Below are 23,710 nucleotides of genomic sequence, written 5' to 3'. Positions count from 1 at the left end.
GCTGCCCCCATAAGTTATCTTTTATGCCAGGCATGTCAGGGGCCTAATCCGGCCTACTGGTCGATTAAATCCAGCTCAACAACTTTGGGGTAAAATTGTAAAAAAAAACTCAGCTACCTCATTCCAAAAAAAGCTCAACAACGTCATCAAATCTGGCCCTTTTTGAAAAAGTTTGGGTACCCCTGTTTTATGCAGTTTGTCCACCATCAATTATTGTCTCATGAGGAATCTCTCATAAGCCTAAAATACCTAATGGAGGCATTGTGCGGGTTCTTTTGTTTTGGAAATCCTAGTACATTTGCTAATGCAGGTAAGTTTCCTTCACGCGAAAAGATGTTTGCCATATGTCCTCTTTTTCCAGGACACGTCCTCTTTTTCTTGGGTAGAGTCATCATAGTACACATTGGCAAATGTGTCCTCTTTTTTGCACTTCAAAATATGGCAACCCTAGCAGTGCTAATCTTTAAAGTATTATCAGGTCTCCAGGAGCAAATTCAAGCCCCTTGAACCCGCCCTCCCCCCCCCCCATGATTTCTTCACAGACAACTGTAAAATTTCTACTTCTTCGCTGAAGAAGTCAAAGCAGTCAAATTGTTTCTCTCTAGGTCCCAGCCAAATTTGGGAGTCATGGTCTCTGCAGCAAGTAGTAGCCAGCCATTAGTGCCCTTTGAAGAATCATCATTGGCTATTTACTAAACAAAAACTTAGAGAAAAAGATCATGGCATCTCATTTGATGGGCATGGTGATAAAATTACCCCTCATTGTTTTCTAGATTGCCACTTCATTCATATTTGTTGTTATTTTAATATGCTATAAAAGGACAAATTCTGTTCTTTCCACTAAACTGGATTTCTCATCTGCATTTCTGTAATTTTCCATTCTTTCCTGCAGGAACATTATGTAGGAGTAATTTCCACTGAAATTACTGGGATATTCTACTTATAAGGGCTTAGGTTATGTAAACTGAAGTGACAGTGCGGAATGGCAAGATATATGGATCTGCACATCACAGCCCTTGACAACCTGTGTAGTGCACTGTGAGCCAATAAATTTCTGGTTCGGATCTCACTTGGGGGTCTTAAACAGTCCACTGTTTTATGCCTGTGCCCCCCACCCCCGGGCGGGTTGAATATTTATTTACTTTATAGATTCCCACCACCACCACAATCTTCAAATAAAATTATTTTCAGGGCAGCATTATGAAAATAACCACTTGGAGAATTAGTTTTCCCTCATAGCATGTCGGCTTGAGGTAAGCGTATGCATTACTTCATTTTCAACAGGGCTGGCCCAAGAGATTTTGCTGTCTGAAACAAAGAACAAGATGGCATCCCCTTCTATTCCATGTAACACCATCAGGATTGATAGTTGTCTTACTTTTGCCCTTGTGATGGGATAGCATCCTCCACTGCACTGAGGCAGCGGAACAGTTTAGGGGATACTGGCTAGACGACCCAGCACATACGACTCTATTCACCAACATGTTGCTGCTGCTGCTGCCTACCCATAGACCCTTTTATTATTTTGGAAGAGGGTTATCTTGGTTTTGGACTCCTAAAAATCCTGTGGAAATTGTGCAAGACTATTAGAAGGCAGCGGAAATTCTATTGATTCCCATCTGTCCGGATGTTTCTCATCCATGTCCAGTATCTTAAATTACTACTTTGTTTAATATTTAATCCAGAATGTCCTGCTGTTGCTGTGGTATCTTGTGGACCATTCTTGCTCTAATGAGATCTTACTCATTCTCGTTGGCAGAGGAAAATAAAGTTCACATAGTTCTCTTGCTGCTAAATGACTACTATAAATTTAATTGGTGGTGACTCTGTTTTAATTATCGGTATTTGCTCATTTTACTTTTTGCAATGACGTGGCTAATAGCAATAAAGCTGGGGCAGGGAAACAAGGAAAAAATACCTCAAAGGGATTTTATCATCAAGCAGTAGGATCGAGATTCAAGAAGCAACTCCTCTTGCAACAACCCTATGCTCACTTAACCTGGGAGTAAGCCTCCTTGACCATAGTGGGTCTTATTTCTGAATAAACATGCATTGTGAGAGAGGAAATAGGGAAAGGCTGCAGAACCATTCACAAGAGGCTGAAGAGAAGTGAATTGATATGTGTCAGGCTTGTTAATAAGGCTTCATTGATATACCAGTCCCTGATTCCCCCTTCAGCAGCTCACAGACTATTTTCATACCTGGGCTGAGGAGTTCAAAGAGATCAAGCTGTTACTAAGGACTTTTGATGTTCCTTCTGATAAATGAGCAGGGGAAAGTAGCAATCAACCAATCAATAAAATTCTAACAAATTTCAATAGAAACACTATGGGGGAAAACTCTATTTCTCAGTGGCTCCATTCACACACAACTTAGCCATTATTTTAACATGATATGTTCAACAAACCACAAGTCTTCTCATATACGAACAAAGAAGCCATGGCTTGTTTCTCCAAACCTTGCTTTGTTTTCCAGCTTCTCTTGCCTCACGGTTTTGTAACCTGAAGAGCACTTGAGGTGGGGTGGCTAGCTATAAACAAACCATGGTTAAACAAGATTGTTAAGTTAGAACATAAACCATGGTTAAAACACGTAATGGTCCTTAAGCCAGCAACAAACCATAAGCTTATTGTGGTTTCGCGGAAAACAAACCATGGTTAGTATGCTAGGCTGAATACGTAGTCATAGTTGGGCTAAGGGCACTAGGGCTTAGCATTACGTATAAACCAGGGAACTGAGGTGGTGAACCAGGGGTTGCCAATATTTTGGGGCCCTTTAGTGAATTTGAAAGTTTGAGAGACCATTGTGGGCACTTTCTCCTGTGGTAGCTTCTCCCTCCCCTCAACAGACAAAAGATAGAATATGTTTCATGTGCACATGCACACACAATTTTTCTATGGGGGCTGGCTAAATGTTGGATCCAGCAGAATTAAAACAAATTTGCATGGGGTCCACCAAAAACCACCATCAAATCAAAACTTGTTTCAGCAGACTGCAGAGGGGGAAAAAATCACAGATCTGATGCTTGTGAGCACCACGGAAACATTAATCCCAGCCAGGCATGAATACTGCTTGATCTCCATGATTTTACATATTTTGACTGAAAAATCTCTAAAAATAATAAATCACAAAGCACATCTTTGGACACAGGTCATTTGATGGTGTTTCTGAGGGGGAAATTATGAGGATCTGTAAGGATCCATATTTGTGTACGATGGCATTGTTGGTAAACACCAGATCTGCAATTTGATGGCTCAGGTACCAGAGACAGGTGTGATCTGCATTTCAACGGTGGTTGAAACCCTATGAAAAAAATGTGATATCAAGGGGATCTGTTTTGCTAGATTTGACTTGTGTGTATTTATGTATGCATGTGCTTACACACTCCCCCCCCCCGACATTTCATATTCTCTCTCCTGATTCCTGTGGCGCCTCACTTTCTCCCCTCTGCTCCTCCTAACTGCTATTTTCCTTCTCTCCGTCTCCCTGATCACTTTGTTTCCCCTCCTGCCCTCTCAGTTGCTCCACTTTCTGCCCAGCTATTCAAGTACTGAACTGATCCTTGAACAACACACAGCTGAAAGTGGAATGGGAGCAGCATCACACTTCCTCCTTCCCTTCTATGTTCTTTTCGAGAGAGAAATGTACTGTATCTATAAGCACCTCAGGACAAAGCCGGCGGTGGATAAGGGCTGGCTTGCAAGGGAGGCGGGCGCACTCAGAGGCTTCACAGGCCCCTGAGAAATTGTGAGGTTCCCCGGGTTATTTGCAGTGAGGAGGGGATGTGTTATAAATGTGCTTTAAATAAATGCTGTGCACACAGCTGTAATCACTGAAGGTTACTCTCCTAAGACCAGTGCTTTTTTTCTTTAAAAAAAAAAGTTTCGGGGTACTCTAATTTTGACGCAAGAAAACCACCATTTTATAGTTCAGATTGGGGAAAATAAATACAGTAAATGGGCAAAAGTACAAAGATCCACAAGATGTTTAGGGGTATGCGTAACCCCAGAAAAAAGCACTGCCTAAGACTATTTGTTCCTCCATATAAAAGAAATAACCACCACCCCAGCATTTAGAAAACTTGCATGTTAGTTTTCTTCAATAACGACAGTTGTTTTGGTTCCTCCCAATTAAGTTTTCAGCCCAGTTTTTATTATTATTATTATTATTATTATTATTATTATTATTATTATTACTCCAGAAGATTGCTTGCACCAGGGAAATGATCATTCTTCTGGACTTCTTAAGAGCATTTGATATACAATCAACCAGGGTAACTTTCTGGGCCATGTCACATGAATGGGTGTATTTGCAGGTGGCACAAGTCAGATGGGTGGCGTATAAATAATAAAATTCTTCTTCTTCTCCCTGGAGGGCAGGAGCAGACCCGGAAGATGGCTTTAGGAAGACTACTAGTTTGCTGTTTTGTCTTTGGCCTATACAGTACTTCAGTTTTAACCTTGTCCTTTGTGCCGCTCAATGTCTGCATTAAACTGCTGAATAGTGAAGTTATACTGAGACTGGGCATAGTCTTCTATGTGGATCTCCTGATCTGGCTCGTTTTCTTCTGCCATAATAAAGATAGGCAACTAAATTGTTCCCTGCTCATTCCTTGCTCCTCTTTCCTCTGTCTCCCTCCTTGCCAAAACTTCTCAGGTCATCTCCCTTTTGCAACATCATGCTACAAACCACTATAGTATTGCTGTTCAAACAACAGCCCTCGACATACAATTATAAGCATGATGTTTTTTTCATGGAGATCTGGATTTCCCTGCCCAGGAGATGCTAGGTTTTCGGTTTTCCTTCTCATTTTCCTCTTCAAAATATTTGCCTCCTTCATTTCTTGCTTTCCCTCTGACTCTCTCTCGCCTTCTTCCTTGGTTGTTCTCTAGCCCTCCTGACAACCTGCCGTGTCTCCCCAGGAGTTTCCTGCCCTTGCGCTGTGCAGATCCAGCCCTAACTGTGAACTGTTCTTATTTTTGTCATTTGAAGTGTGTCTCAGGAGAGCAAAGGAAATAGCAGTTTAGATTTGGAGGATTTTTTTTGTTTTAAAGCAAGGGGAATAGTGGTTTGGGGACGAATCCTGTAGCCTCTGGAGACAGGGTGGCGAGTTTATGCTGGCACAGAAAGAGGAGACGCCTGTGCTCAGGAGGCCAAATAACCCACAGTTGGCAGAGAGACGAGGATGTTTTCTCGGAAGCGTAGCTTTACCTTTGGAGTCTGTGAAGGGTATGTACCTACGGTATACAGGTTCTGGCTGACCCTGTTGCATGTCCTTCCTGCTGCATCTTCCAGGAAAAGAAGGGTGCTGGATTTATTTTGCATTTACGGAAATTTGGGGGAACTTCCAGAAGAATGAGGGGTTCCTCGAGTCTTTTAGGAAGGGGAGTGAGCTGGATTGCTCTCCGCTTCCAGCACGCAATGCCTAAATCTTCAGGTCTTCCTTTCCCCCCTCTTTCTCCCCTTCCTCTTGGTTTTCGAAAAGATGTCTTGTTGTACGCCGTTATTTCCAAAGACAGGGAAACAGCTGAGCCGGCATTTCTCACAAGACTTTTGCTTTCAGAGCAGAAAATGGGAGTTCTATAGACCCACAGCTGAAAATCGCATCTGGAGAATAGTCCTATCGGTACCGTGGTATTCTGTGGAACGTGAAATGCTAAATATTTCACTGAAATTTCATAGGACTTGGGCAGGCCTGTCGCCAGAAATATTTCAGTGAGGGGGCCTAAAGGTAAACTGGGAGAAAGGAGCGTTAATGTAGAGCATCCAGTATCAAGAAACAAGTATGCTCAAAGTTATTTGATGTGGATGTAGTAAAATTAAATGGTTATAAAGTCTAAATATATAAGTACTTCATGTTTGACAGTAATCCCAGTGTTGCTCTACTCTCTTAGCAGCCAGAATATTGGGAAGTGAGAGCAGTTTTATTCCCTATTGAGCAACTAAGAGGGCATACACAAGGTACTTTTGAAGCACATTTTCCTCCTCAAAGAGTTCTGAGCACTGTAGTTTGTTCAAGGTGCTGGGAATTGTAACTCTGCGAGAGGTAGATTACACTGCCCATATTTCTTAGAGGGGGAAAAATGAGCTTCAAATGTGCTTTAAAGGTGCAGTATAGATAAATTTTGCCTACACATTTCACCCATATATTAGCATAAGAAAAAGAATCACATCTCTTTCTCCACCTTCATGAAATAGAAATATTCCGGGGAGGGCCTGGAATATCCCTCAATTCCCACAGGCCTCTTGTGGTTACAAACCTGGATATTGGTTTATAAGAAGGGTATCTGGAGTTTGCGAGTCACAGGACTGTATTATGGCTAAGGTTGTGAACTGTGAGGCAATTCAAATATCACTTTAACCACAAACTCAGGAAGGGGAACCTATGACCTTCCAGATGTTATCGGAGTACAACTCCCATAATTCCTGTCCATTTGCCATGCTGGCTTTTATCTGATGGGTAACATCTTGAGAGCCACAAGTCCTATCCACACACTACCAACTTAATAGCATTTTTAAACCACTTTAATAGCATTTTTAAACCACATGGCTTATCCTCAAAGAGTCCTGGGAACTGTCCTTTAGTAAGATGCTGGGAATTACCGTATTTTTTGCACCATAACACTCACTTTTTTCCTCCTAAAAAGTAAGGGGAAATGTCTGTGCGTGTTATGGAGGGAATGCCTACGGGTGGCATGCCTATGGATTTTCCTCCTCTAAAAACTACATGCGTGTTATGGTCGGGTGCGTGTTATAGAGCGAAAAATACGGTATATCTGTCGCTGTGTCCTAATTCCCAGGATTTCATAGGAAGAATCATGATTAGCGTGGCTATATGCTATTGCTCAGCCTTGCAGCTATATAAGAAGGTGATAACTTTAAATAATGTGTGTGATGCACTTTGAACACTGAAAAAGTGTCATAAAATGTTTATTATATATTGTTATATAAGGCTGTCAATTAGATATACCGACCAGTAAAACCACATTCTGGCAGTTTTCACAAATACTTAAAGACTTGAGAAGCTAGTATACTTTAGAGGTAGTACAACAAGGTTTTTTTTTTATTTTCTATTTTGCTATTGGCTCTTCCCATCCTTTACTCTGATCATTCCGTGCATCAAGGCTTCCCCTCCTAGCCCACCTTGGCTCCAGGGCTCCAGTAATGTTTCAAATCCAAGCTAGCAACTTTAAAAAGAACTGCAATAGATTTAGAGCTTGCCTCTGGGATTTGTACCTGGGTGACTTCTAGTTGTCCAGCTGTTTTGGCTTGATTTCCCAGATGTTTTAAATCCACATTGCAAAGCAAGCAATGAGCAACTTCATTTGCATAAGACCCTAATTATTAACCCATGTAAATGAATTGTGATTATGTGTGCATTTTTTCCTGTGCTTATTTGTTTGGGAGGAATGTTCATGTTCTTTCAGGAAAGCCTCTAAGTGAGTTTACTGGAAGCAGTAATTACCCCTTGCTGTGCTGCCTCTATATTACCGTCTTTCAGTATTACCATCATCAGTGAGAAACAGATGTTGAAGGGGAAACGGATTTCTACCTCTGCATTGTGCTTCTCTTAATGCAGATAGATTCTCAGAATATCTCAGCTGCAGTCTGGTCACTTAAGATCAAACAGAATGCGTGTCACACTGAGTCTCAGAGTCGCCCAGTCCCTAAAATGGGAATGGTACCAAAAGTGGGAAGTTGTGCACCCTGGCATTCTCTGTGCAGCCGAGTCACACTCAGATACAGGTCTTATAAAACTAGATGAGTTCTCTCATTGTTTTGGTAAATGGCCTCCAAGAGTATTCCCCAGCTACTGCTAATGTTTATTGCCCAAGGAGTTTGTAACTCCCTATTTACTGTCATGTGACTTCTGGGATCAGGGTATAATTTATTTTACATGGCATTCCTTATGCTTCTGTTTCTTGTTAAAATTTGGAAAGACTCTGCTATTGTATGGCTAATCAAGTAAAATAATTTATGTCGTAAAAACTCTTGGGGTCCTGCGAACACATCTTACTCATTCATATACAGTGATACCTTGGTTCTCAAACACCTTGGTACTAAAATAACTTGGAACCCAAACACTGCAAATCCAGAAGTGTGTTTCCGTTTGCGAACCTTTTTCGGACGCAGAACGTGCTCTGATTTGAGTGCTACATTGAGGTCTGTCTGTTTTTGCTATTTATTTTGCGTTTTTGTTTTTGCGGCTACTGATTGATTGTGTGACTGCAGTACATTGTTTATTGTTTTCATTTTATGGATCACTGGTCTCATTAGATGGTAAAATTCATGTTAAACTGCTGTTTTAGGGGTTGTTTTTAAAAGTCTGGAACCGATTAATCCATTTTGCATTGCTTTCTATGGGAAAGTGCACCTTGGTTTTGGAACACTTTGGTTTTGGAACGGACTTCCGGAACGGATTACATTCGAGAACCAAGGTAGATGCGTATAGATACATACACACATACACACACGTAGTGAACTGTTGGACTAACAGCAGGCCACCAAAAGAAATATATGCTATGGAAGTCTGTTGACTTAATTCTCTTTTGGGAATTGTTCCAAGCTTGTTTTTCTTTCACAGAACTCACATCTTCCCTTTGTAAAACCTACCGGTGTGATTTCTAGGATTTTTCTCTTTTTTTAGCAAAGCAGAACACAACACGTCGTTCAAGTTTATTCTAATATTCAGCTGTAACCAGGCATGAGGAAGAAGGGATCAAGAATTAGCTGAGCCAAGTCAAAGTGATGGAAGACCGGGAGAGGTGTTTGTGTGGAGTCCTATTTGGACATAACAAGGAAACTGCAGTGGAACCACCGAAGGGGTAGAAGGAATAGCATGTGGCAGCTTGGCTGCCAGTACTAAAATGGAAAGTGGGATGCAGCAGTAGGCTGGAGGGAATTTTACAAGTAAAAGCATGGAAGTGGGATCACTTAGGATTCACTGCGAACACTGTCCTAGAGGATTTCTAGGTTAGCATTAAAAAACAACAACTTGATTCACTGGGCGGATAAGCCTGGTACTGTTTTCTGTCTGGAGTTTCTGGCATATGCTTATGTGGAAAATACTACAAACATATACCTGTGTTAACTGGCCTGATCAGGGGCAGGGTGGGGGGGAACGGGGTGTTATATTTCTCAGTTATCGTTGAGATTTTGGGGTTTGGTCTTGAACCCATTGTCAGCTGCGATATTTTCTTGGAAATATAATATGATGATCATTCTCCACTGATTTTGAAAGTGTGGGCCAAGGGTCTTACGAAGTGCAAGCATAACAATTCTTAGGCTTGTAAGTAAAGGTGGGTGTCAACATCTGGGAGGGATAGAGGATCAGCCTGCCACATTGGAGATTTTATGGTGCTCCGATTAGAGTTGTGTCTCCTTTTCATGCAGGAGGACTGATGAGGCAGAGCGCTGCATCAGTGACACCTTAGATTCACCTGTCCAGGATCCTCAGGCTGCCCTTAATCCAGCTGTTCAAAATAAGGTAAGAGGCTGCAGAATCCTTCTTTAAAAAACCAACAACTAGAATCCTTGCAGTCAGGTATTCAGTGATTAAGGGTGTGGACTGAATCAGCTCTCTCAACCAACTGGTGTGCATGTAGTCCTGGCCAGGGCCGGCCCGCCCATTTGGTGAGGTAAGGCAGTTGCCTTACGCAGTAGATCTTGCCTCCAGTGAGGCCTCTGCCACTACCTCATCTCCACCCACCAATGTCTGCTCCTCCACAGCCTCCTTTTACTCCCCCACCACCTTTGTGGGGAGGTCTGGGAAGTAAGACGTAGGGAGCTGTGGAGGAAGAGGTGGCGGCGGTAGGCGGAGTGGCATTTTCTGTTTTGCCTGAAGTGGCAAAACGTTCTGAGCCAGCCCTGGTCCTGACTGTTGAATTGGACTGGTGAATTGCACAAAAACCACTGTTTAATTGGTGCAGGTCTCCTACAGCTAGGGATATACAGAGAATCCCTTTTCAATACACGTGCAGCCCCTGGTTAGATCAGAACAAGTAGCAAGGGTTGTGCTTTTAGATGGGAAAACTTCTAGACTGGTATGGAAACTCTTCCTCAGCTTAACAGATAAATTACTATCTGAATAATAAAGGTGATACTGATGTATTGCTTTTTTAAAAAGTGAAAGATTCATAAATCACAAGACCTTAGAATATGTGAGTACTATTTTTCCAGTCTGGTTTCTGAATAATTAGAGTTTATGCAATAGTTTTTCTTTCATGCCTATTTCTGTAACAGTGAAGATAAGTATTTATTTTAACATCAGTGATGAGAAAGTCTCAATCTTATGAAGAGCCTTGCGGACTCAAGTTTTGGGGCACGTGTAAAGGGCAAAATATTAAGCATCATATAATTTCACAACGGAATAAAAGTCTCATCATTTACAGAGACCTCGATCAAAATTTGTGACCTTGGAAATTCATTTCTTATTTCCTGTTATTTCTCACAGGCAGTGGATTTGTTTGAAATGATTGAAAAAATGCAGGTATGGTTTGCTTATTCCATCAAGTTTCAGCTTTCTTTGTGCTGACTCACCTTCTATGCATTAAATCTGCTGTGAGATTGTACCTCCATTGCAACACTGCTGTCGTGTAAAAACCTGCTGTCTCTCATTCCAGTCCTGTCCTGTCCCACCCCCCACCCCCAGTTTTACAGCACCTTCTGCTAACCAGTCTTGTTTACCTCCATTCAGAAAATGTATTTATCTCTTCCCCTTGTTATAAGAAAAAAACTGCTCCTTTTCCCTTATGGGGTATCCAAGAGCCCATATAGAGTCCTTAAGTGGGTTCCCTATTGGTAGGAGAAAATAACAGAGGCCAAACAGAGTATATTGCAAAGCAAAGCAGCTGGTAAGCCTGATCTTTATTAACTGTTGCAACAGGGTCCCTACTCACCACACGCAGGAGGGAGAAGAGAACACAGAACAATGGTGCATAAGCCCTTATATAGACTTTTGAAATTGCCCACCCTGTAGCCCAAGACCAGCCCCCCTAAAACATCATACATACATCACAGAAGGAGGCCGTCTACAGCAGAAGTCCTGTTTGCGAGGATACCTGATATTGGTCACTGATTGCTTTACCTGGGCAGCCTGGCCATTGTTTTGTGATGGCAAATACTTTAGTTCCTGAATCCAGGTCACAGGCTCACCCTATTCATACACAAATACACCCTTAAGACAGGATTTGTAAGCAAAAGACAATGGGGAGCCTTTCCCATTTCCTTTCTCCTAACAGAGAAATATTTGAGATCAGTTTCGGAGAGTCAGAATGACTTCAGGATTGCTCTCCTGTACTATGTCAGACACGTGGCTTATATACTTATATATGTGTTTGCCTTGTATATTTATGAACATTTCATTTATATTTGACACCTAAGAATTCTTACCACACCTTGCTCCTGCTTCTTACAACTGGGGTGGGTTTCTTTCCGCTGAGCTTCTGTTAGCTAACGTTCATTTGCGGCCAAGGATGTATACACTTAACCCCACGGTTCTAGGGATGAAATATTTCGTAGGAGTGCCTTGGCATCCCTGCTCTGCCCCAGCCCTGGCTGGAGGCTAAGTTCCTATTGCCAGTTGGCTCAGAAACTGCAACAGAGGCAATAACTAAAAATGGCACTCCGCAGCCTATATGATTTGTTGATTGCGTCAGAGAACCAGCAGCGCCAAACTGCTGGTGGTGAGGCAAGAGCTGGCAATTATCTAGTTGCTAGGTGCCGGAGGAGCTCTGACGTAAGGAACATGTGAAGCGAAATCCCCCTTCCTTGCCACCTGCCGTGCCTGCTTGTGTTTTCTTCTCTCTGTTGTCACTTTGTGCGGCTGTTTGTGCTAGCAAAGCGAACTCAGCATTCTCTCATTATGCCGTGTTGACTTTCTCTTTTTTATTATTTAACAGAACTTGCATTCTGCTTAAGTGCAAAAAAAAATAAAAATCCCAACAGCGTCTGAGCAACAGATAGATAGATAGATATAGTTAAAAAGATCAAGGTTAAAACGATGGTGTGTTAGAAGCTAAAATTACAGATTAAAACACATAGCAGTTTTACATGTCTGGGTAAAAGGTAAAGGGGCCCCCTGACCATTAGGTCCAGTCGTGACCAACTCTGGGGTTGCGGCGCTCATCTCGCTTTATTGGCCGAGGGAGCCGGCGTACAGCTTCCGGGTCATGTGGCCAGCATGACTAAGCCGCTTCTGGTGAACCAGAGCAGCGCACGGAAACGCCCTTTACCTTCCCGCCGGAGCAGTACCTATTTATCTACTTGCACTTTGACGTGCTTTCGAAATGCTAGGTTGGCAGGAGCAGGGACTGAGCAACGGGAGCTAACCCCGTCGCGGGGATTTGAACCACCGACCTTTCGATTGGCAAGTCCTAGGCTCTGTGATTTAACCCACAGCGCCACCCGCGTCCCACATGTCTGGGTACACTCATGTAATTAAAAGAGTTTTTATCAGAAAAGTGTACGGCAAAGGTGTTTGCTACCTGGATAATTGGGTGCACACACCTTACCTTTTAATCTTAAACTCTCAAGTCTAAGAGGAGGAAAGGAAAAGGAGTAGCCAGGTAGGATTGGAAAACTACACTGATACCTGTCTGGGTGTCTTGAACAGAAACAGTTAGATGGGGAACACCTGTGTGTATGGATGCCTCTATCTCCAGCAAGGCTTTAACTTGATGTTTGGACTGTGCAGAACATGGATTGATTCTGACACCTGGATGAGAGGGGAACATTTGGGAGCAGTTTTGGTTGCAAAACATCATGCTCTTTCCCTTTCCTAAAGCAATGGATCTCAGCCAGAATAAGACAGAATGAGGTGTAGGGGCTCCATTCTCCTATTGCTTACAGTATTTTAGATTATATGATGTGATTATTTCCCAGATTCACCCGTATTTCTGATTAGTTTGCTCCTTCTACACACTGAGCGACTATTGTTATGTAAATGGTGAAATGGGCTTGTGTGTCCTAGGTGTGTATGCCAAAGGCACAAATCCTTTTGCTTTGCAAACAAGGGAGTTGTTTGTTCAGTTTGTGTTGATGATATTCTACAGTTAATTATTATGAAAAAGTAGCAACAACAGGTATGCTGGCTGTTCTCTTTTTGGAATTTAACTTTGGCCATATCCAGGAGTAGGGCTTAAAACTTTGTTGAGTATCTTGCTCTCAGCTGCAGAAATCTGAACTTGTGTTGCAAGGGTGGGTGGGTTGGCAAGGGGGATATTGGCATCAGGTGGAGGGGAAAGGGAAAAGGAGAGACATACTGGGCTGTGCAGTTTCACTCTGCCTTTTTCTCTGTCTAGAAAAGTCGTTTGGATGAGCAAAGGTGTTCACTTCCAGCTCCACTCAAGGTCAGTTCAGCAATTATACGACTGAACCCTCCAATGGAATTTCAGTACTAAAAATGACAACTGTAAGAGCCGATCCTCACATTGTCTTTATAATGCATGGTATAAAAAGCTGTTTCCCAACATCCAGAGAGGGATCAATGAGGCCCAGATAGGGCTATGCATATATGATCAAGCTGGGAATCAGGAGCAAGACAGCAGGGCTGTGTTTTGCTCCCAGCTGAATTGCAGCTTTGAGTGTGTCCCTGTATCAGTGAATGGCAGCCTTCCACCTATGTAGGTTTCAACTGTGGAGCCAAGGGACTAGGAGGTGAGCCAAACTAATGTAACAAATATATGCGAAAGAGATGGGAATTGCAAGGATAGGGAAGAGCTAATGCCAGAGGGATTTCATGAGGAAGACAGGGAGCTGGGGGAATAGTCGTTATATATATAATGTCATTATATATATATACCGGTATACTGTATTTATATATATATTTATATATACTGTCTATATATATATATATATATATATATGCAGGTTTTGGTGCACCTCCGGATGCTGCACCCCCCTGCAATCCCTACACAGATCTGGCTGGCACAGGGCACAAAACCACAGCTCGCCCCTATACACGAAGCCAAGCCAAAGCACAACTAATTACAGTACAGCCATCTTCCCAGAAAAACTCTTCACAAATTCAAGAGGTCAAGACACGAAGGCTTTAGCAACTAATCCACACCTAATGACCCACCTAAGTGGTACTCAGAATATCACTCAAGAAATCACTCAAGATATCCCTCAAGTAATTAAGGAACAAAAGAAGAAAAGAACACTAGCCTGGGAACTTCCCCTCTGCCCAGAACTTTTGAGGCAATACACCACACCCCTCTACAGTATTTATAGGAACTCAAACACTGAGATCCCGCTCTGTTCCAGTAACAAGAAGCCGAAAGCACCAGCCTGAAGATGACGAGTGAGACCTCGTCGAAACGTCGCCTAGACACCCCAACTTTTACACGGGAAGACACCCGAGGACACCAAAACCTGCATTCCTGTACCCGTGAAAATCTACGAAAACAAATATATATATATATATATATATATATATATGCAGGTTTTGGTGTCTTCGGGTGTCTTCCCGTGTAAGAGTTGGGGTGTCCAGGCGACGTTTCGACGAGGTCTCACTCGTCATCTTCAGGCTGGTGCTTTCGGCTTCTTGTTACTGGAACAGAGCAGGATCTCAGTGTTTGAGTTCCTATAAATACTGTTGAGGGGGTGTGGTGTATAGCCTCCAACGTTCTGGGCAGAGAGGAAGTTCCCAGGTTAGTGTGACTTTTCTTCTTTTGTTCCTTAATTACTTGAGGGATATCTTGAGTGATTTCTTGAGTGATATTCTGAGTACCACTTAGGTGGGTCATTAAGTGTGGATTAGTTGCTAAAGCTTTCGTGTCTTGACCTCTTGAGCTTGTGAAGAGTTTTTCTGAGAAGATGGCTGTACTGCACTTAGTTGTGCTCTGGCTTGGCTTCGTGTATAGGGGCGAGCTGTGGTTTTGTGCCCTGTGCCAGCCAGATCTGTGTAGGGATTGCAGGGGGGTGCAGCATCCGGAGGTGCCACTATGGTTTGGCTACTGGATGGTGTCTGTAATTTATCTGTGGAGAGGGTCTGGGTTTGGGTCTGGTGTGGTTGATTGGTGATGGCGTTCTGTGTGCCTCTGGTTCTGGTGTCGGTTTTTGTGGGGAGGGCTAATTTCCAGGTGTCTGGCAGGCGGGACGTGTCGTCACGCTTGTTCATGTTGTGGGGGTGTTTCTCTATCTCGATGGCTTCCATGATTATTCTCTTGTGGTGATGTTCCATGTTAAAGAGCAATTTGGAATCTGCAAAATTAATTTCGTGTCCTGTTTCTTTCATGTGTTGGAAAAGAGAGGAAGTTTTTTCTTCTTTTTTGACGGCATTCTTGTGTTCTGCGATACGTGCATTTATTCGTCTGTTTGTTTGTCCAATGTACGTGGCTGGGCAGACTTTGCAGGGTATTTCATAGACCCCTTGGTTTTCCAACTGGATTTTATCTTTGGGGTTTCTGAGGATATTGGCTATTTTTTGGTTGGTGCAAAAGGCTGTTTTGATATTGTGTTTATGGAGGATTTTGCTAATTTTATCTGTAGTGCCCTTGATATAAGGAAGGAGGGCCATGCCATTGTTTTCTTCTGTGTCTTGGTTTTTGGGGGGTGTTTCTTTTTGGATTAGCTTCGTAACCCTGTTTTGCTGGTATCCATTGGCGATTAACACATTTGAGAGATTCTGTAACTCAGTTGTCAAGTGGTCTTTGTCAGCCAGGCGTTTGGTTCTGGAGATGAGAGTCTTGGCTACGGAGTTTATTTGTGCAGGGTGGTGGTGTGATTGTGCATGTAAGTAGCGGTTGGTGTGTGTTTTTTTCCGGTAGATAGTGTGTCCTAGGGAGCCATCAGGTTTTTTGTAGATTAGGACGTCAAGGAAGGGAAGTTGGTTGTTGGCTTCTATTTCCATAGTGAATTGTATTTTGGGGTGTAGGCTGTTGAGATGTGTGAGGAAGCTATCTAGTTTTTCTTTCCCGTGTGGCCAAATTACAAAGGTGTCGTCAACATATCTGAGCCAAAGTTTGGGTTTGTGTTCTGACTTGTCTAAAGCATTGGTTTCAAAGTGTTCCATGTACAGATTTGCGATGACCGGTGAGAGGGGAGATCCCATAGGTGCTCCTTCTATCTGTTTGTATCTTTGTCCATTGTGGATGAAGTACGTGTTGGTTAGGCAGTGGTTGGTCAGGTCCAGGATGTATTCGGGGGGATTGTATTTGTTTTGAATGGCTGTCAAGGCTTCATTAATGGGCACTTGTGTGAAGAGAGATACAACATCGAAGCTCACAAGTAGGTCATCGGGATGTAGGTTTTGCTTCTTTATTGTTTCTATGAACTGGAAGGAGTTAGTAACGTGTGAAGCGATGGATTCTGCATAGGGCTGAAGTTGCTTAGCGAGAAATTTAGCGAGATTTTGTAGAGGTGAGCCTATGGAGCTGACTATTGGTCTGAGTGGTGTTCCTTCTTTGTGTATCTTGGGGAGACCGTAGAGTTTGGGGCATCTGGATGATTTTTCTCTGGGGATGATTCTTAGCTGGATTTCTTCACTGATAGGAGAGGCTTTTATTTTGGATTTGGTGGTTTTTTCCAGATAGGTGGTGGGATCTGTTTTTATAGGTTGGTAGGTAGGGTCTTGGAGTAGATTTGATAGTTTTGCTTGGTAGTCCGATGTGTTCATCACAACAGTGGCATTACCTTTGTCTGCTGGGAGAATGATTATGTTGTTGTCTTTCCTCAGGTTGGTGAGTGCTTTCTGTTCTTCTTTGTGTAAATTGCTTCTGGGTATATATATATATATACATACATATACTGTATTATCCACAAATGCATATAGTTTGGGTGGAAGAACTGAGAGGCCCAGTTATTATCCTTACAGTGGTGCCTCGCAAGACGAAATTAATCCGTTCCGCGAGCCTCTTCGTCTAGCGGTTTTTTCGTCTTGCGAAGCAACCCTATTAGCGGTTTAGCGGCTATTAAAGGCTTAGCGACTAAAAGGCTATTAGCGGCTTAGCAGCTTAGAAAAAGGGGGGAGGGGAAAAAATCGCAAGACTCGCAAGACTCTTTCGTTTTGCGAAGCAAGCCCATAGGGAAATTGGTCTTGCGAAGCGCATCGAAAAACGGAAAACCCTTTCGTCTAGTGGGTTTTTCGTCTTGCGAGGCATTCGTCTTGCGGGGCACCACTGTGTTTGGACTCAGGAGGCAGGGATGCATGTGATAGGATGTTGGAAGCCTATGCATTACTTTGCAATTTGCATAATCCCCAGCTCCTCACCCCCATATGACCTCTTTGGGTTTTCAGAGAGAAGAGGAGTACATCCCTTACCCAAGCATCCATGAGGTGAGTCGCAGCAAAACCAACCAAGATTTGAGTTCAAATTTATTCGTTTTTTTTAAAAATGAGGTTGGCTCACGTACGCCCTCAAATTGTGGACCAGGTGTTAGTTTGAACTGACAGCATTTAATGACTCCAAGCCTTCATTTGTCTTTGTACTAAGAGTTGTTAGGAGACCCCCTATTCCTTTTGATTCCTAGAGTTCCCTGGGAAGAGGGATTGGTTGTTAAGCCACTCTAGGAATTGTAGCTCTGTGTGAGGAATAGAAGAAGAGTTTGGCTTTGATATCCCGCTTTATCACTACCCTAAAGAGTCTCAAAGCTGTTAACAATCTCCTTTTCCCTTCCTCCCCCACAACAAACACTCTGTGAGGTGAGTGAGGCTGAGAGACTTCAGAGAAGTGTGACTAGCCCAAGGTGACCCAGCAGCTGCATGTGGAGGAGCGGGGAATCAAACCCGGTTCACCAGATTACGAGACTACCGCTCTTAACCACTACACCACACTAGGGGTCTCCTAACAATTCGCAACATCCTTAATGGAACTGCTGTTCTCAGGATTCTACAGGGGAAGCCATATAACTGTTTAAAGTCATATGTTACTGCTTTAAATGTATAGTGCAGGTGGCAGCTGTGACTCGATGGCCAGACCACATTCTGCCATTTTTTAAACGGCTTCACCAGTTCCTGTCATTTCCCGCCTGAACCTGTCCTACTATTAAGATCAATATTTGATTTGCTTCTCTGGGTGCTCGTACTATGTTTTTGATGACAGGGGAAAGCTCATTTTCTGTGGTAGACTCTGACCAGAATAGAATCTGAACTTGATTTTGAAGGTTTACTTTTGTTTCAGATGTGTGTGTGCATGTGAAATTATAGATTGGATTCATTTTAATATTTCTGTGCCGAAAATGTAACTGATCTGTAGAAAAGATTTGTAACTGATCTGTAGAAAAGAGTTTACAACCTGAAAAAGAGACAATGCATGTTCTTTTGTAAACAAAGAAAATCTTTAATAAAAACTATTTTTTATATAAAAAAAGAGAATTCAACAGATCAAGATTTGTTCTGTTTTGATCCTCTGCTCGTGTCCGATCCTACAACATCTCTCTTTCTGGACAGGTGTTACGGAGAGGGTGGCCCTACCCTCTCATCATCTTACCCCAGTTTGGGGGCTATTGGATCGAAGGGACCTCTCACAACCTTCCCATCTCAGGCCCAGAATTGCATGACCTGCCATCCCCTTGCAGTGGCAAAGTGAAGCTGGAGTGTGACCCAACAGCCAAGTTGTACCGCAAGCACTTCCTGGGAAAGGTAAGAGAAGTTCTGTAACTCCTGACTGCTCATCTGCTACTGAGCTGCGTTCAGGGTCCTTGTATCCATTTACAAAGCCCTGAACAACTTGGGTCCTGGGTGCCTTAGGGGGTCACCTGAACCCTTATATCCTAAGCTAGATCACTGAGCCCATTTGAAGAAGTGTTTCTGGTTGTCCCTTGAGTTGGTGAGGCTGATTTGACGTCAACATGAAGATGAAACTTCAGTCTTTGTGGCCCACTTCTGGGGACATACAGCAGGCACCTTCTGAACTATGGCCTTGTCCATACTTCCACTTGTGCCGTGCCTAGAAAGCATGGGTCTGAGCGGTTCTCACATTTGAAAGTTGCCCACTTTCTAAGTGAAATCCCACTATTTAGCAATAGATTGGAACAAACGGGAACCTGGGGGAAACCCGAATTGCCATTTGTTCCAACTGAGTGCTAAAGAGCGGTTTTCCCCAGGGGAAAGCAACAGAACAAGGGGAGGTGTGGAAAAGCCCTAACTTCCAAACGTTTGCTGAAAACATTTATTTTATTTTTTGCATGCAGGGCTATGCAGACAGTCTAGGAAAATGTTTACCATAATAGTCAGCAGGTGATCTGTTTTAATGTTGTGTGGTTTTTATTGTATTACACTTGTTGTGAAGTGCTTTGATATTTTTTTTTGGAATGAAATTGCGTCATTAAAATATTTTAAAATAAATAAATACTATTATTTTATTGGGCACACAGGCTTTTTAAATTTATTATATTCGTTGCCTGCCCTCCTCCTTGAAGTCCCAGGGTGAGTTACATGTAGAAAAAACTAGTACAATAAAACAAAACAAAGAAAAACAGTCCCACTGCAAAATACCATACATATCAACAAAACCAGATTTCAACCAGGGGGACGGTAACAACCTGAGTACAATTGCCAAAGGCCAGGTAGAAGAAGAACATTTTCTGTGATCACCTAAAGCTACAAAGAGATGTTGCCAAACACATCACAATTACCGTATATTTCCGTGTATAAGTCTAGGTTTTCCCCCTAAAAAATAATGTCAAAAATTAGGGGGTGTCTTATACATGGATACATCTCCCCCATTTTCTTAAATCTGAGTCCCCCAAAATAGGGGGCGTCTTATAGACAGAAAAACACAGTAATTTGCTAGTTTAATTGTTAATTATTGGTGTCTTCTGATCAACTTAATATTTTGTCAATTAATCGATGAAGATCCGTTTTAATCAATTAGGTGTGCCTTAAGGGCACACCTTTTATTCCAGACTATTTTAGAACCAGTATAAAAATGAACCAAACAGAAAATACTATCTTAAGAAAGTATTTATTTACGAAAACACTAATTTCATTAAAAATATCCAAGTGGTATACAATAATTAGGGACGCGGGTGGCGCTGTGGGTAAAACCTCAGTGCCTAGGACTTGCCGATCGTATGGTCGGCGGTTCGAATCCCCGCGACGGGGTGAGCTCCCGTTGTTTGGTCCCAGCTGCTGCCCACCTAGCAGTTCGAAAGCACCCTTAAGTGCAAGTAGATAAATAGGTACCGCTTTATAGTGGGAAGGTAAACGGCGTTTCCGTGTGCTGCACTGGTGCAGGCTCGCCAGACAGCTTCGTCACGCTGGCCACGTGACCCGGAAGTGTCTCCGGACAGTGCTGGCCCCCGTCCTCTTAAGCAAGATGGGCGTGCAACCCCAGAGTCGGTCACGACTGGCCCGTACGGGCAGGGGTACCTTTACCTTTATACAATAATTATATGTACAATGAAAACCACAGATCACTGGAAGAGCGGGCAGCAAAAGCCTTGTTTCTATATGTTGGAGCATCCATTGTATCCTAAGTATGGTCAGCTCAGAAGGGGATGGACGGGGAACAGACACAGCACGGAAAATAGAAAAATGACATAAAAATGGCAGAAGCTATATCCCTGAAAATACCACCAGTATTCAAAGATTGTGTCCGTGATGCTGGAGAGAGGCAGTGAACTCATGACACACCCTCAGTGCGCACACCTGCCATACTACAACATGGCAATGCCTTCCGCCCCAATTCAGCCTACTAGGACTTCCCCTGTCTCCTCTCATATTACCTCAAGGCAGTCCAGAATTCAAAATATTACATGTGCCCAGTGGCTGCTAGAGGAGGAAAAGAGTCTCTTGCTTCTACATCCCTTATTCCAATATCTCTTTTCCTCAGGAACATCATAATTTTTATGCCAATGACACAACTTTGGGCTACTTGGTCCTTTCCGTGAAGTATGAACAAGTCGAAAAGCAAGACAACCTCCGCTTGCTTCTGAGGTAAAACAGCCCTTTGGTTCAAACCTTGTGAAATGATTGCACTTTTCAGGTGCTTCTCTGTCTCTCAATGGCTGTCTTAACTAAGCTTATTTGCAACTTTTCACACACACGAAAAAGTCACCAGAATTTTAGAACTGTTTGCAAATCAAAATTACATTTAAAAATAAATAGGAGGTGCTGCCAATAATCCCTTGACTATTAATTTGGCAAGTGCTTGTCTTCCTCACCCCACCCAGCACTGCCTCCAGCACACTTTAAAAAAAAAGAAATTCCCTCATGTTTGCTTTGGGAAAAGTCCACAACTGTTGATGTTTGAGAAGGCTAACAAGCCTTATTTGGGGCACCCAATGTAATATATATTTTTTAAAAAAAATACTTAAATTACTGCTTAATATACCACTTGATTACCAAGCTTTATTTGCAGCATATATAACAATTATAAAAAGAAGTCCGTGGATAAAATAAATTAAAATTTATCCACTTAGTGGGCAAAATAAAATTAAAATTGCCTGCTGCGTTGCCAAAGGGTATAGACCCCTTCTGGGTGTAAAGCTACCCCACTGTTAGACAGCTGATTTTGGGTGTCATGAAAGTGTGGGGAATTATTAGCCATTTAATTTACTGTATTTTTATTGTAAGGGAAGTAGAGAAGGGCTGGTGCGATTTTTCTGTCACAGATGCCAAAATAACTTTGCTGGCTTTAGGTACTGTGAACTTTGGGGTACAGTGGTACCTCGGGTTAAGTACTTAATTCATTCTGGAGGTCTGTTCTTAACCTGAAACTGTTCTTAACCTGAAGCACCACTTTAGCTAATGGGGCCTCCTGCTGCCGCTGCGCTGCCACTGCATGATTTCTGTTCTGATCCTGAAGCAAAGTTCTTAACCCAAGGTACTATTTCTGGGTTAGCAGAGTCTGTAACCTGAAGTGTATGTAACCTGAAGCGTACGTAACCCGAGGTACCACTGTACTAGGGAAGCTGGAGTTGTTGCTGCTTGGTTTCCTTAGCATTTATTTTGTTTGTTTGTTTGTTGCAGGTCTCGAACCAGTACCAAGCACGACTTGATTCCTATTTCTTGCCTGAATGAGTTTCCCAATGCTGTCCAAATGGCAAAGGTACATTGTTCCAGGTCTAGCACCTTTACTGTTAGTTGCTGGGTTATTTTTGCCTTGTAATCCTCCGATGAACCAAATCTGATTCCTTTCAGTTACTTGTCCAAAGAAAAGGTTCCATTTTGCTAAGTCACCCATTCCAGGCAGCATAAGTTAAACAGTCTCAAATTTATGTCCTAAATTTAAATTTATATCCCACTTAATCAATTTTGAATCCTTGAGTACTAGCCTATGAAATCAACTAGAAAATAAATAAGTTGGTGTGTGTGTGTGTGTGTGTGTGTGTGTGTGTGTGTGTGTGTGTGTGACAAATCCCTTGCAAATACAGGACTGTTGAAAGGTTAAATTTGCAAATGTGAATTTTCACGCCATGTTAAATAATTGAGGCTCATCCAATTGGTGTCAGTGAAAATGGTGCCTCAAGTCCCTGCACTGGAAGTGTGTTAACATCTTTTGCTTGTCCTCCTGCAGCTGCTGTGTGAGGATGTGAATGTTGACCGCTTCTTTCCAGTGCTCTATCCCAAGGTAGGCTTGCTGTAGCCCCATATGCAAACTCTCTCTTTCTCTGCCTGTTTTCACTTCTAACTCTGGCTGTTTCTCCACCTCCTAGGCTTCCCAACTCATTGTTGCATTTGATGAACATGTCATCAGCAATAACTTCAAGTTCGGAGTCATCTACCAAAAACCTGGGCAGGTAAACCTCTTTTCTTATGCACACTCAATGCCCTTTTCTATCATAGGCTATTTGGGGAGTCTGGGCAAGAGCTTCCTTATGTCCTCTTGTTCCCCTCCATCATGTCCAGTGATCCTCCATTGTTCCTTTCCGGTACACCATCACTCCTTTTTGGCTAATCATCTCCCCTCCTTTGTCCTCCCCCCATCCTCCCTCTGGCTTCAGCAACTGGGAAGGGGAGCACTTGGAAGTGACATGCAAGTAACTAGGGAGGAGAAACCAAGCTGTAGACATCACCTGAGAAATGTCTCTTTAAGTCCCTGCTGAAAGGACCCCTTTAGGGCAGGAGTCAGCAACCTTTTCCACTTCTCTCAGACCATGTGTTGGGCCGGACTGTATTTTGAAAAGAAAAATGAAGAATTCCTATGTCCCACAAATAACCCAGTCTACTCATGTAAAAACACACTGACCATCCACAGGCCAGATTGAGAAGGTGATTGGGCCGCATCCGGCCTTGGGCCTTAGGTTGCCTACCCCTGCTTTAGGGGATTGGCTATGGCCTATGGGCCACCACTGACTAATATCTGTTCAGAACCTATTCAGCTTATCTTCTGCTAGTGTCAAAGATACACACAGTCTCCACACCTTCCGCTCTGGCAAACAGGGATTGTGGCTTTTTTAGGAAGGTGAAAGGAAAGGAGAGAGAGTGTGTTTGTTTGTTTGTTTGTTTGTTTGTTTGTTTGTTGGTTGGTTTGTTTGTTTGTGTGCTTGTGCATATGCACACACATGTGCAAAAGAGACCTTTATTGTACTGGTTATTGGACTCCAGGATAGGTCAAGAACTCGAATGGGAAATGGTGGCCTTCAGTTTTCTGTTTCCTTTTATATAGACCACAGAGGAAGAAGTCTTCAGTAATACTGAAGAGAGTCTGGGCTTCTTAGAGTTTTTGGATATCCTTGGAGACAGGATCCAGTTGCAGGATTTCCGTGGGTGAGTACTTCAGCTGTAAAAACTTTTCTTGGCCCATTTTTCCTTCAAAGACTC

The 23,710-nt window shown here is 42.8% G+C and overlaps 1 protein-coding gene across 13 annotated transcripts in view; it reads left to right on the top strand.

The window, feature by feature from the left end:
• The window catches only part of LOC310696204 (rap1 GTPase-activating protein 1-like), a 49,942-nt gene that overhangs the window by 5,765 nt on the left and 20,467 nt on the right, over positions 1-23,710 (top strand). For 7 of the 13 annotated variants that reach the window (XR_014520483.1, XR_014520484.1, XR_014520485.1 and 4 more), the window contains exons 1-11: positions 5,000-5,229; positions 9,394-9,487; positions 10,454-10,489; positions 13,302-13,349; positions 17,240-17,278; positions 18,392-18,583; positions 20,778-20,881; positions 21,917-21,995; positions 22,464-22,517; positions 22,603-22,686; positions 23,556-23,656. Coding sequence is in view for 5 of the 13 variants with exons in the window: in XM_083481418.1 (XP_083337544.1) it covers positions 5,186-5,229; positions 9,394-9,487; positions 10,454-10,489; positions 13,302-13,349; positions 17,240-17,278; positions 18,392-18,583; positions 20,778-20,881; positions 21,917-21,995; positions 22,464-22,517; positions 22,603-22,686; positions 23,556-23,656 (875 nt within the window). In the remaining 8 variants the exon portion in view is untranslated. Of the gene's footprint in view, positions 1-4,997; positions 5,230-9,393; positions 9,488-10,453; positions 10,490-13,301; positions 13,350-17,239; positions 17,279-18,391; positions 18,584-20,777; positions 20,882-21,916; positions 21,996-22,463; positions 22,518-22,602; positions 22,687-23,555; positions 23,657-23,710 lie in introns of those variants that run through there. The other 6 variants (XR_014520480.1, XM_083481416.1, XM_083481415.1 and 3 more) reach the window with 4 other exon arrangements.

The sequence above is a fragment of the Podarcis liolepis genome (assembly GCF_965112155.1).
Source record: "Podarcis liolepis genome assembly, chromosome: 17".
NCBI lineage: Eukaryota > Metazoa > Chordata > Lepidosauria > Squamata > Lacertidae > Podarcis > Podarcis liolepis.
This window is presented reverse-complemented; position numbering and strand designations above follow the sequence as displayed.